At 48.9% G+C, this 14,489-nt stretch overlaps 1 protein-coding gene across 1 annotated transcript in view; it reads right to left on the bottom strand.

Moving 5' to 3' along the window:
* Positions 1-3,297, bottom strand: part of Abtb2 (ankyrin repeat and BTB domain containing 2) — a 165,384-nt gene extending 162,087 nt beyond the window's left edge. Inside the window, exon 1 of the mRNA XM_004627058.2 lies at positions 2,000-3,297. Coding sequence (XP_004627115.1) covers positions 2,000-2,882 — 883 coding nt within the window. The 5' untranslated portion in view covers positions 2,883-3,297. The remainder of the gene's footprint in view (positions 1-1,999) is intronic.
* Positions 3,298-14,489: the final 11,192 nt, after the last annotated feature.

Below are 14,489 nucleotides of genomic sequence, written 5' to 3'. Positions count from 1 at the left end.
ACAGAACCCTGCAGTTCCACACCTCATGGAGCAGCAATCCAGTTTTCCTCAGCTCTCCTGTCACCGCCAACACAGAAGACTTCTGGGCAGGGCTTCCTCCCCACTAGCCAGCAAGCAATTGACACAGCCCCATGTCCTCTAACTCATCTCAATGAAACTCTGACACTATCTTGCTGGAGAGATGCCAGCGTGTCCAAAGGCTGAAATCTCCGGCCTCCAAACTGCTCCTCTCCCCAGACAGCATTACAAGCCCCAGGTTGTTTTACCTGTACTTCTGACCAACTGGCTCTAAAGTAGAGTTCCCACAACCTCCTCCCCTGGGTTAATTTGCTTGCATGGCTCATAGAACTCAAGGAAACATATTTACCTGCCTGTGATAAAGGCTGTGACGAAGGATACAAATAGAGAAACCAACATAGCACCAGGTATGGGAGAAGGCACAGCACCTTCCAGAGACCCTTCTTTGTTCAGGTGTCCTGAAACACTCTGAGCCCTGTCCTATTTTTAAGTGGAGACTTCATTACATATCTATGATGAAATCCTTGTCCATTGGTTACCAACTTAATGTTGGGCTGCTCTTCCCTCCTGGGAGGTGTTGGGGCTGGGGCTGGGGATGAAAGTTCTGGTCCTCTAAAGTCCTGCCTGTTCTTTCTGATGACCAGCCCACCCTGAAGCTACCTACAGGTGGCCTGCTATTAGTCAACTCATTAGAATACAAAGGCACTACAACTTTAGAAATTTCAAGGATTTTAGGAGTAGCATGCCAGGAAATGGGGGCAAAACCCAATACACATCCAATATTACACAACACCACACTACCTATAATAGGCTCCTAACATATAACAAGCCCTGAGAAGTGACTAACATGTTACTATGTTACTACTACGTTAGTTTTGCAGCTCTTATGATTACGCCAAACCACACCTGCATTGGATTCCCTTTATTCCCTACTAGTACACCTGGCCTCTTCCACTGTCTACTTGTACCTGTCCTTAAAAACTACCCAAATGGCCCTTCCAATTAGATTGCAAGGATGCCTAACCATAGTCTCTTTTAAATAATGTATGTACCAGCTCCTGAAATTGGAGTCTGATAGGCAAGTTGCTTGCCCAATGCAAGGCACACCCTAACCTTACCAGGGAGAAGGTCAACTCTACACTAAAGCCAAGGTGTCTTTCAGAGAAGTGCAAATTGTTGCTTTCCCAGAGTAGATGTCAAGGCGATGCTCAACCATTCCCCTAATGCAGTTGGCTGAGTGGATCGCCCTTTCTTCTGGGTAAGCTACAAGCATTGTTCATTTAGTTCAACAAGGGGTTGAAATCAGTCACTCATCAGGTTAATGACAAATTGGAAAACTGGGCCCTGCGTGCCGCTGTGTGGTTCACTTTTGGGTGAAGGGACTTCAGGAGTCATCAGTTCCATCTCCCCTGGCACCCAAATTTAAGTACCCACCGCTCACTCTCCCTCCTCCACGAAGGGACCTGACCCTGGGCATCCTTCAACCCGGCTACGCCAGGACTCAGCTCACGTCCTCGGGTTGCAGCCAGGACTCAGCCAGTACCTGTCCTCGGGTTGCTGCCCTCCCTGCCCAACCCACTTATCCACGGCTTAGGTCTGGGGGGTTGGACCCATGGGTGGCTGCTGCTGTTGCGATCAAGAACTCCAGGGACAGAACCTCAATGTGGTGAAAAATCATACAACTAGATAGACTTCACCAAGTGAGGCGAAAAGCAGCAGAGAGCAAGTCTCTCTTTGAGAGCTTCAAGAAGGGTATGGTCCAAAGTTTGACTATCACTCAGTGAACGGCTTCTAGGAAGTCATAATAATATGCAAAATCAGAGAAAGAAGATCAAACCCCATTTTATCCTCCGAAACCCTGGCATCTCAAACCATCTCTGGCAAAAGCCATGTAATGAATCCCACCCTCAGACCAAATGCGGAGGCCTGGTATACACAGCTGGTTCGTTTGAGGAAACAGATCAGCCCCGTCCGCACTTACCATTGGCGTTCTTGCCGCAGATGAGGTGCTCATAGGGCTGCAGGACGCCCCAGAGCTCGGCGTCGTTGTTGATGACCATCTCCAAGGCCTCCGCGGTCACTTCCCCGCCTCCTGCTCCGCCGCCGTCGGGGCTCTGGCTGGCCAGAACCCTGGCCCGGATCTCCTCTACCAGGTTCTCCATGCAGGCGGTGAGCGAGATGGCCGCGTACTCGTGGATGCGCACGGAGATTCGCGTGTCCACCATCCAGCGGAAGAAGCGGCCCACGGAGAAGGTGAGGCCGCAGCGCGCCGACTTGCCCCGGCGCAGCCCGTCGCCCGCGCTCATGCTGTAGAGCGACAGCGCCTTGATGGCCGCCAGCGCGCAGCTCTCAGCCAGCGCCCAGCTGTGCACCAGGCGCACTGCGCTCTGCACCTCAAAGCGGGTGCACTTGGCGTGCAGCACGCTCAGGCGTTGCGCTTCGCGGGCCACGCGGATGAGCGCCCTGCGGAGCAGCCCCGCCAGGCGCCGCACCGCCTCCACCGAGAACGCGGGCAGACGCCGCGCGCCGGCGCCTTTGCGCAGCACCCGCGCTACGTCCCCTTCTGTCCAGGGGAACTCCTCCAGCTCCGGGAGCCGCGGGCAGCGCGAGAACAGGTCGGCCACTTCGGGGTCCTCGGGCAGCACCGTGTTCACCGTGTCCCAGCTGTTGTGACGGCTGTTCATGGAGCCGGAGTAGCACCACCAGGCCGCCCCGCGGTGCTGCTGCGCCGAAGAGTTGAGCGCCTGCGAGTTGGACTTGGAGGACGAGAGGCTGAGCGAGCGGCACGAGTCCCCGGCCCCATAGCCGGAGTCCAAGGTCAAGTCCTCCAGCGTCTTCAGAGTGGAGCTGTACGTCCCGGCCATGGGGAGCCTGCGGCGGGCGGCCTCGCCGAGCGAGGGGCGCTCACCACTCCATGCTCACCACTCCCTTCGCCGAGCGCGCTCTAGGCTCTCCGCGCCGCCTGCCGTCCTCTCTGCGCCGCGGGGCTCGGCGGCCGCATCGCCCGCCCGGTGGCCACGGGAAGCGGGGCGAGACCCGCGGCGAGCCGGGGCCCTGCGCAGCGGCGTCGAGACGCGGAGCTGTCAGCGGGACGGCTCCCTGCCGCTCCTCTCCGGCGCTGACCCTCGTCCACCTCCACGGTCCTTACCCGGAGCGTCCGACCTTCCCACAGGACTCCCGAGACAACAGGGCGGCGGGAGGACTGGGAGAAGGAGGAGGCGGCGCGAAGCGCAGCGCGAGTCCGGGACCAGCCGGCGAGAAAGCGCTCGGCAAACTTCTGCGCGGAGCTGGCGGAACGCACAGCTGGGTACCCGACTGCGGCCCGCATGCAAATAGCCCCGGCGCCTCACCAATCACCGGGCCACGACTGGAGAGGCTGCACCAATAATCTCCGAGAGGGGCGGGCACTATGTAGATTTCACTCAGTTCTGGGTGCAACCCCCGTGGCGGCGGAGGCGGGGCTGGGGGGCCGAGGGTGGGGAGCGGCTCCGACCCGGGTGGAGGAGGGGGCGAGCGGGCGTGCTGCAGGCCTCGGAGCGGGGAGCAGAGCCCGGGAAAAGAGGGGTCGGAGTGCCAGGCCGCGGAGCTGATCACTGAAAGAAAAACGAAAAGCTACAGCGCGTTGCCCTTGCCCCCCTTTCTGCCATCAAGGCTGGAGGTGTTTGCAAAGCCCTCTGCAGCCCAGAGTCCTGGACACCGAGGCTAGGTGGGGGCAGGACTTAGGGGAGGGGGCACAAGCCGTGCGCCCACCTCTTACCTCCACTTTCCGCCCAGCCCCTCTAGTTTGCCGAGAGGAAACGACAGCTGCATTGGAGGCAGGAGAAAGCTCCTGCGTCTCCTCCCAAATCCGTCTGGTTTTCTTCACGTACGTGGCCCCTCGCTCCAAACCGAACAGAATTCCTCCCCAACCTGGCATCGGGTAAACGGATGGCTCTGCTAGGCCTGTGATCCCCGCGAGCCGCTACACCTTTGTGGTGTCCCACCCGTTTTCTGGGGCAACGCTTCCGGGGCAGGCAGGGTGTCCTAACTTGTCAAGATTCTCCAAAGGACCCCCCCCCCCATTCAGCTATCATCTCTGCTCTGTAGTGTCACCTGCCGACAGGTGGGCCCTTTCTATCCGAGGTAGAAGGAAGGCGAGAGCAGGGTCTTGCGCTCCAGCACCTGGCTGCAGGCAGGTGCGGGACTCTGAAGCGCGAGCGGTCCGCCCCCTCGGAACCCGGTTTCCTGCGGGGCAAAGAGAGTGGCTGATCTCCAAAGGCGCCAGGGGCAACGCGGTGTTGGATCGCGCATCCGGAAGCAGTTATCCAGGAAGTGCTGGGTTCCGCCTGACCCACGCCCGGCCCACGCAGGTCCCGCGGCTGCCCCGTTGCTATTCACACGCGCGTGCACGAGCGTGCCCTGGCCCCGGCGGTGCGACCGCGGAATCAAGGAGGGGATTGTGCGCACGTCCCCGGGGCGGCCTCTCCCACTCCTGAAAGGCCCTTTTGTGGTGTTTTACACAGTTCTGACCTTGGGCGTGAGTTGGATACGAACTAAAAAATGACTCGTTTGTCTCCGTCTTTAATAGTCTTCTCGCCCGTGAAACTGCTTTTTCTTTGGCGGTTTCACTTATTTTTCCTTTCTTCTTCTGGTCCTTAGGTAATGTCGCCGCCTGATGGTCAGGATGGGGAATGGAGTTAAGGATAGAAGGGATGCGGAAGACACAGACTTACTTGGGTTAACACTGCCTTATTTTATGAGATTAGAAGTGAGTCAAATTAGGTAATAAAGTTAAACGTGTCAAAGACATAGAAGCAAATTTTGATGCAATTTAAATTAGAACTATAATAAAGACAATGTCCCCCTCTAGTGGTTATTAGAGGAAATGGACTTGGAGGACATTTCCCCCTTCCCCCACCACGCCTCAAAAGTAAAGACAATTGCTTAACTGGGAATGAGCAATAGGGAGGGCGCTTAATAAATGGAAGCGCTGTTTAGGGAATAATCTAGAGCGTTTCTTCACAAAAAAAGAGCGAATGGGATTTATATTAATATATTCAAGTTACTTGATGACTTAGGCATAGAGATCAGCCTGCCTACAACCAAATTTCTGAACAGTCTGACCTGCACCTCAGATATGCTGCTAAACTCCGTTATGCGAAAAGTACTAGATAAGCAAATGAATTTTTTTCCTTTTATTTTCTTGGGATTAAATCCAGGGCCCTTCCTACATCACCAGCTCTTCCCTGCCTTTTCATTTTGAAGCAGAGTCTTAGCATGTCAGAGTGTAGGAGCCCGCCTACGAGCTTCACACCTGGCTGAAGGACAAGGGTGGAAAACAAAGAGACACAGAATTAGGTTAAAATGTGGGGCAAAAGGGGTCTTATCTCGCTTGGACAAAGAGCCCTGAATGACTGACTCACTCACCCTCCCTTTATTCACTCAGACACCGGAAAACTACTAGCGTATCCCTCCCACACCCGTGGTGTCAGTCCAGGTAAACAATAGGCTCTCCCCACGGAGCCTTTCCCCAGGCTGCACGGTGTCAGCACGCTTGCCCGCTGCCTTTCTCTCTCCTGCTGCTCACAGAGGAGGCCAACTGAGCCTCAATCTTCCCATCAGGTCTCCCGCAGCTGAGTCGTACATTTTTTAATTTTTTTTTATTTTTATTTTATTTTTTTTATTTATTTATTTTTTTGGCGGAACCGGGGATTGAACTCAGACCCTTGCATTTGCCAGGGAAGCACTTATTCCACTGAGCCATCTCCCTGGCCCCTTGAGTCGTACAGTTTGAGCTCAAATTTAGGAACCACCTGCCTCAGCGCCCCCCCCCCCCGTGCTGAATTCATAGGTGTATGTCACTATGCCCCCATTACAACTGAGTTTCGGTAATAAATAAATTGCTAGAAAATAAAGAGATGAAAAGGAATACTGGTGCATTAAAAAACAAACAAACAAAACCAAAGGCACATTAGACAATCACAAAGTGTGGGATTTATTTGGACTTTGAATTTTCTTGTTATTTATATATTTGGTACAGGGTCTCACTACGCAGGGCCGGCATGGCATGTGGGACCAGGGATCAAACCCTGGGCGCTGATCTTGCCAAAGCAGATACTTAGTCCACTAAGCTATCTTGCCAGGCCTGGACTTTGAATTTTTAGAGATTAATAACCATGTGACATTACGAAACCGTTGGAAATCAGAACACTGTCTCAATATTTACTATTATGAAATCATTGGTACTCTTTGATGTGGCAATGGTAGTGTGGTCATGTTTGTAAGTGTTCCTGTATTTTAATAGAAATATACTGTTGTGTAATTCTCTCCTTTTTTAAAAGGGAAGAAAATCCCAGCCCTGAGAAAGATTTAGGCAGGAGGACTGTAAGTTCAAGCTCTGCCTGGGCAACTTAGCGAGATCCTGTCTCAAAATTAAAAAAGAAAATTTTAAAAGGAGTATGGAGGTATAATTCAGTGGTGGAATGTCCCGGGATCAAACCCTCTGTACAGAAAGGATTTGAGGAATGGTGGGGGTGGCGCATCCGCTGCAGCCTTGAGGCAAAATCCAGTAAAGGGGCTAGAAAGTTACGAAAGACTGTAAATATCTTCTCTTTCAACTTTCTCCCCAAATCTTCTAGTTTAAAAAAAAAAATCTAGCTAGTTTGGGAACTGGAGGTGCTGGGTAAACTCAGAGTGCATCTGTGTTTGTCTCATGTGAAGTAAGGGAAAGAAGAGACAAATCCACCTTTGCCATGAACTAACTGATTCATTTCAGTTCGTTTCAACTCTTTTGGGAGGTTTGCAAGTATGATGATGTTCAAACCTTTGGATCCAAAAGGACTGGGGAGATAGCTCAGCTGAGTAAGTGCGTGCCTGCCTGCCAAGCGCAGCGTCCTGAGTGCAATCCCTGGTGCCCTCGCTCCAAAAAACAAAAACAAAACAAAAACCCAAAACAAACAAACAAACCTTTGAATCTAAAACAAAAGACCAAAAAAAAGTAGGCAGCTGTGGTGATACACACTGTTAATCCCAGCATGCTTTGAGGCTGAGGCAGGAAGACTGAAAGTTTGAGCCCAGCCTGGGCATCTTAGTGACCTAGCAAGACTCTATCTCAAAATAGCAAAGGGAGAAGCTGGGAGTTGGGGGGGGAGGTGTTGCTCAGTGGCCAAACACCAGTACTAAAAGAAAAGGATACAACACTTTGGCCCTAGCCTTCCAAGGACAATTAAGACTCAGTACATATGAGAACTTGTACAGTAACATCATGTAACTCAGTTGTGTCCCAAATTTTCTGATTAAGGAGATTAGGGGGCCAAAGAGGAAAGTAATCAATGATGTAGAGTGTGCCTAAGGAGAGTCACATGGAGAGAAAACATTTTCTCAGACTTTCACAGAGGGCAAATTGGCCAAGCAATGGCTGTGACTCATCCACATGGCTGACTCTGACAAAGGATCTACAATCTGAGATACAGGGTCTCAGGATAAATCCTGAGGGGATTTGACTGACCTTATCAGACCCAAAAGCTACAATTCTTGTTACATAGGTCTTGCTCTTTCTTGGTCTTAACCATCCAGCAGAAAAGTATAAAAACAAAGTATAACAGGTAAAGCCATGACGTTATGTTGAGCTGTAGGGGACTCAGGTCAACAACTTCTGACATTGCCAGTCATGCGGAAGACCCAATACTATTATGGACTACTGGACTATTTTGGAATATTTTGCTGAGTTCACACACCTATAATACTTAAATATGGTTCTTAGATAAAATGGGGGATACAGATGAATGTCCATTTTGTATCTGTGTATTCAAAATGGTTAGGATAGATATATAGCTACATTCTCTTAATTCAATGAATAGAGTGATTTGTTCTAATAGTGTTTGTAAATAGGATACCATGTCTGCATCTTGTACAACAAATACCACTAGGAAGACAGTATGCACTGTGTTAATTATTGAAACTATCCTACCAATTTGATTTGAAACTGTCTCATTGCTATTTATTTCTCAATAAAATTATGGAAAAAAATAAAAGGATCTGGCTCTGTGTGTGTGTGTGTGTGTGTGTGTGTGTGTGTGTGTAGGGTCACCTGGTGGGAGTGTTTGATTTTACAAATGCACACTTTTTTTTTTTTGGTGGAACCAGCGATTGAACTCAGGCCCTTGTGCTTGCCAGGGAAGCGCTTATTCTACTGAGCCCTCTCCCCAGCCCCATGCACATTAGTTTTGAAGAAGACAGAATGTCATCCCAACTCAGGTCTAGGCCAAATATAACCTTTGAAGAAAAAGAGCTGTCATGGAGCTCAACAGATTTAATAGAACATGATAAAGCCATGGCAAGGATTAGAGAACCCCCAGTGGAGTGAGAAATTAAGCAAGTTTAATAATCTTGAAAGACACAGAAATACCATTCTATAAAATTTATATCCTTTTATGATAAAGACCCTAGAAAAACTAGGTATAGAAGTGTCTTACCTCAATATAATAAAGGCCATGCATGACCAACCCTCAGCTAAGATCATACAAAATGGAAGAAAATACTAAAATTATTGCTTTTAAAATCAGGAATAAGACAAGATCATCCTCTGTTTTTCACTCCTGTTCAATAGCTTCATTTTTAGCCAGAGTAAGTAGGCAAGAGAAAGGAATAAAAGAGATATAAATAAGAAAAAAAGAAGTCAAATTATCCCATTGTAAGAAGATACAATCCTTTAATTAGAAGATCTGAAACTCCACTAGAAGACTTTGAGTTCTGATAAACAAATTCAACAAAGCATCAGGATACAAAATCGTCATATGAGCTGAGCGTGGTGGGCATACCAGTGCTCTGGAAGCCTGAGGCAAGAGGATCACAAGTTCAAGGTTTCCCTGGGCAATTTAGTAACTCAGAGACTTTGTCTCAGAATAAAAAATGTTTGGGGACATAACTCAGTGTGACAGCCCTGAGTTCAATCCCAAGTATCAGAAAAAAAAAAATCAACATACAAAAATCAGTAGGTTTTCTCTACACCAATGCTGTACCTACTTAGAAAGAAATTAGGAAAATTCCATTCATAATAGATCCAAAACAAATAAAGCAATAACAAAATCTCCCAAATCTAAGAATAAGCCTCATCAAGAAGGTGAAAGCCCCCTACAATAAAAATTATAGAACACTGAAGAAATTATAGAAAACAGACTACAAAGAGAGCTCCTGTGCTCATCACTACATGGTAGTATTAAAATTGTTATTGACCATACTATCAAAAGGGATTTATAGACTCAGTGAAGCCCATATGAAAATGCCAGTGATAGTCTCAAAGAACTAGGAAAGATCCTGAAATTCATGCTGAAGCACCAAAGGCCCAAATAGCCCAAGAACTCCGGAATCGAGACAGCAGTGATGGAGATTTCATAATACCTAATTTCAAAATAAACCAAAGAACCATAGTAACAAAACCAACAAGTTATTGGCACAAAAATAGGAAAGTAGGCCAATGGAATAGAACAGAGGACATCAAAACAAACCACACAACTACAATCCTCTGATTCTTGACAAAGAGGCCAAAATCACACTTTGGAAGAGATGGCATCTTTAACAAATGGCTCTGGGAAAAGCTGGCCATCTAATGTAGAAGAATGATGTTACATCTCCATCTCCTATCTAGTACAAAAACCAATCCATGGGACCACGGAGATAGCTCAGTGGTCTAAGCGCCTGCCTAGCAAGTGCAAGGACCTGGGTTGGATCCCTGGTACCACATGCTGTGCTGGCCCCAAACTGGGTATGCCAAGCCAGCCACCAAGACTGGTTGTGGTGGCACACACCTGTAATCCCAGCACTTGTGGAGGCTGAAAACAGTAGGATCACTATGAGTCTGAGTTGTGTAGTGAGATCTGTACCAAATAAAAATGTCTTAAAAATCTAAAAAAATGGGTGAAATCCATAGGTATAAGATCTGAAGCTTTTAAATTGCAATCTAGCTGGTGTGACAAAGGAATTGTACTGGATTAATTTTCAGCTTCAGTAGGGATCCATGGCTGCTGCGACACTGTTGGAGACATGTATTTGTGGTGTTCAGGAAAATCTCAAAGAGGCTGATAGGCCTACTGGGAGAAAAATTCAGAGTAGGGGTAAGTGTTGTAGAGTGCTGTAAAATGTTAGCAGCTTGTTCTTAGGAAATCTATAAGGGGCTAGAGTTTTGTAGAGCTGCCCACAAACCACTGCCCTGGGGCCCCTGTAACTTTTTGGTCTCACCACACAGGACGGTACAGCCAGGGGAGAAGTGGTACAAATAGAAGGAAAAAAGAATCCCCTATGGGATTCAAAGTCCAGGGTCCAGGGAGTAGGAGGCCCTTTGACCTCATAGGTGCTTAGAGATTAGATTTTAAAGACAATGCGATCCTGGATTTGACAGCCACAGTGGGTCATTAGATGGGAGGAAAAGTGTTGGCAGGGAGCAGATCAAGCTGAGAATGGCTCAAAATCAAACAGGCCTCTGGAGAGTAAATAGTGCCGGGACCAGGCAATTGGCAAAATATGTAGCCCTCAGGGGACACATCCCCAACCAGAACGACTAGGATAAAATTCCAGTTCACAGAATCTTGACAAAGGAACAATGCAGAGGCCAGAAAGAGGCCCAGTGATTGGGAGTGTGGGGTCCAAGACAGGGCCTTGGGCCCCAGGGGTTCAGAGCCAGCACAAGAGTCACAGGTAGCATAGAACCCAATCTTGAGTCTTGAAGGTGCTGGTCTAGGACTCCTTAATTATTCCCCAACAGGTGCCAGGCTTGTTCTCAACTGCAGTGGTTGGACAGTCACTAAGTGGGGAGCTGGAAGACAATTATGAAAGATTTGCTTGCTACCTCTTGATAGTATACCACTGTTTTTTTTTTTTTTTTTTTGTTTTGTTTTGTTTTTTGTTTTTTTGGAACCGGGGATTGAACTCAGGCCCACACTTATTTGGCCAGCCCAGTATACCACTGTTTAGAATCTTGGGTACTTAACATTGTATGCCTAAGACCAGGTAATCTTTCAAATGAGCCGTTTTCCAATTGCCAACTTGAGAAATTTGTTTTCTAGCCTGTTATAGTTTGCATATGAAATGTCCCCAAAGAGCTAATGTGCTTAGAGGTAAGGATTTGGAAAGTGATTGTGTCCTAAAAGCTTTAACTTCACTAACCCAATGATGAATTCGGAATTTGATGACATTGTTGAGCTATAATGAAAACTGAGGAGATGGGGGCTCATTGAAGGGAGTGGGTCAAAGGGCCACGCCTCCTGGGACTATGTCCAGTCTTGGCCTCTTCCTTGCAGGCTGCCTCTGTTTCTCTTTTTCCTCCACCACACCCTTCTCCTTCCCCATGGGCCCGGAAGCCCTGGAGCCAAGTAACCATGAACTTAGATCTGAAACCATGAGCCAAAAAAGAACCATGGTTCTTCTTCCATGATTTATCACAGTGACGAAGAGCTCACTAAGAATAGATTGGTAGTGACCAGTGGGGTCCTTGCAGGGCCATGCTGGACCATGCATTTCAGAAGCTTTTGGAAGTGGTTTGGAGGAGGAAGTTGGAAAAGTCTGAAGAAGTGGGTGTTATGGTTGATGCACTGTGTCAACTCGAGGAGTCTAGAAGGTTAGCTAAGTAACTCAGCAATTCTCCTTCTGGCTAGGAAAAGGACAGGTCCTTACTGCTCTGGATGTTGTCCTTTGTGTCAACCTGAGAAGTTCAGAAAGTTAAGTGATTCAGCAGGGGGCCAGGTGCTTCCTATTCACAGAGAGCCTGTACAAAAGGAGGGCCTAGAGAAGAGAGCCTTCCTCTTCCTTTCTTGCCGATTTGCTGTTTTCTGCTGCCTTAAGCATTGCCCTGTGCCATGCCGCCCAGCCTTGGATCCAGCTGATTACAGGCTGAAACCTCCACAAACTGTGAGCTAAACCAGCCTTTCCTTCCTTAATTCTGGGCATTGGGTATTTTGTCTCAGCAACTAGAGAAAAGTAACCAAGACAGTCAGCTAGGGACATGTTTTCCTGGAGATGTGGGCTAGTGTAAGCAGAGCTTGGTGGGCAATTCTATTGAGAGCTCAGGGGGGCCTGCCCATTAGCTCAGTTGTTTAAGTGACTGCTTAGACAAACCAGTCAGGCTCTGGTTGCTGTGGTTCGATCTCCATATCGTCAGACTTTACCAGACCTGCCCTGAAGGCATCCTGAATCAGCACCCTCCCCCCAAAAAAAATCCATCTATTGAGAGCTCAGAAGACTAGGATGCTGATAGAAATGTGGACTGGAAACTGCTCTTACAGTTTCAGATGGGAATGGGACCAGAGGCCATTCATGTGACATTCTTTTTCTGGCGAAGCAACAACAATAACAACAAACAACTTGCCTGCATTTTTTCATGACCTGAGACTCTGTGTGTGTTTGGTAAATTCAAAGATTAATCTGACCAAGGAAAGTTTTTTTTTTTTTTTTTGGCCAGCTCAGCCCACCCTGAGGGCAGGGCTGGCGAGCATGTGATGCCGGGGATCGAACCGTGCTCCCTATGCCTGCCTAAGCTTGCCTAAGTAGGTGCTTTAGACTGCTGAGCTATCTTGCCAACTCCTGACATCGAAACTTTTAAGGCAACACAGCATTCAGGCAGAGGCATGAACATTACTGGGTGTTTTAGCCAGGTTTACCATGAGAATCAGGAGCAAAACTCAGAGAAGAAAGCTTTGGGAAAACCGACAATTTGGACAAAAAAAGAAGGCTTTGCACAGTTAGAGCCAAGAGATCTGTCTGCGGAGGAGATGAGGTGCCATTAAGAGGCCAAGTAGGACCTGCACCCCAAGAGCAGCTCAGGAATAAGCCACACCCCACCAGCTCAGGCTCAACATGTGGAAGTCTAGACTCCCTTGGAAGACTTTGCTGTGAGCAGAGGATTGCACAGGAGGTCATGTCCCCAGGAATCCCTTCACCATGCGCCGCAACCCAGGTACTCCTGGAGGCCGCCGTGACCAAGGCCCAAGTAAGTCCTTCTAGGGCTGCTCCAGTGGGTGGCAGACTTTGGTAGCCATGGGAAGCTGGGTTTGCAGGCATGTAGAAGGAGAGCAGAGGCCGGGGAGATAGTTCAGTGGTTTAAGCACCTGCCTGGCAAGCAGGATGTGTTAGTTGATACATTGTATCAACTTGGCTGAATCAGCTCCGGCAGTGTGGGGGCCTCGCCCTGCAGGTGGGCAGGGCCCAGGAATTGAGAAAGGCTTCCTGCCGCCTTGCCGGACTTCCTGCCTCCTGCCGCCCTGCCCCGCTTCCGTGGAGAAGTCTCTGTCTTAGGAGGAGCTTGATCGCGGCAGCCAGGCCACTTTGGAGGAGCGCTGATCTTCACTGTGGAGCACTGGTCTTCGCAGTCAGCGTAGAAGAAAGAGAAAGGCTTGGTGGACGCCGCAGCTGCTGCTCCTCCTCTGCTCTTCATTGTTTTCTGCTGCATGAACTGTTGTCGTTTGCCTTGGAGCCAGCAGAATATGGACTGAACCCTCCAGTAACTGTGAGCTAAATAAACCTTTCCTTCCTTCATTTTGAGTGTCGGGTATTTGTCCCAGCAACGATTAAAAAGTAACTAAGACACACGAGGACCCACGCTTGATCTCTGGTACCTCATGCCACGTTGGCCCTGAGCGCCGGCCACTGACACCGGGCGTGGTGGCACACACCTGTAATCCCAGTGCTGGGAAGGATGAGACAGGAGGAGCACTAGGAGTCTGAGCTGTGAGGAGAGACCCTGTACCAAATAAATAAATAAATAAATAAATAAATAAATAAACAAATAAGGAGAGCAGTACGAGGTCATGGAGGTGTGTCAGGATTTCAAAGGAAGTCCTGGGAGGCCAGCAGACTTGCAGCCCCTCAGGACTGCCTGTCAGAGAGTGATGCACGAGTCCGGACAGTGAAGCCAAAGCTACACCGGAGACCTTAGAGAGTTAGAGATGTCAGGAACATGGATGTCTGCTGAGAAAATCCTCAGGCAGTGAGTGGAACAAGCCCAAGAGGGGGGCCATGTGAGTTTCAGGCAGCAGAGCCCCAGAGCTGGGGCTGCTCAAACACACTTGAGCCCACATCCTGCCCTAAGCGCTGGCTGTGGGGCTCAGGGCTCAGTGTTTTCTCTGCTGGAGTTTAGTCTTGCTCTGCTCTGCTTCATCTTTGCTGTTCTAATAAGAGAACCTATTTGTAATAGAAATATTTATATTATGCTTGTCCCATCATCCTATGGTAGAAGTATGGTATGTAATTTGTTTTTGTATAATTATGGGGGCTTGCAGGAAAATGTTTGTCTCAACCCATTATTGGAAAAAGAACCAGCAGACTAGGGGAGCAGCTCAGCGGCGGAATGCATGCTCTGCAAATGGGACGCCGTGGGCGGGTCACTGAGAGCACTGCAAAGGAGCCAGTGGCGTGGAACTGCGAGGTGACTTTTCCAATCCAAGCAACAGGATGAACCCACCGGAAGTAGGTATGGCTTCTGGGCCTCATGATTGAAGAGGTGC

The sequence above is a fragment of the Octodon degus genome, unplaced genomic scaffold (genome assembly GCF_000260255.1).
Source record: "Octodon degus isolate 3935 unplaced genomic scaffold, OctDeg1.0 scaffold00018, whole genome shotgun sequence".
NCBI classification, from domain to species: Eukaryota; Metazoa; Chordata; class Mammalia; order Rodentia; family Octodontidae; genus Octodon; species Octodon degus.
The sequence above is the reverse complement of the archived record's forward strand: the minus strand, read 5'-3'. Positions and strand labels throughout refer to the sequence as shown.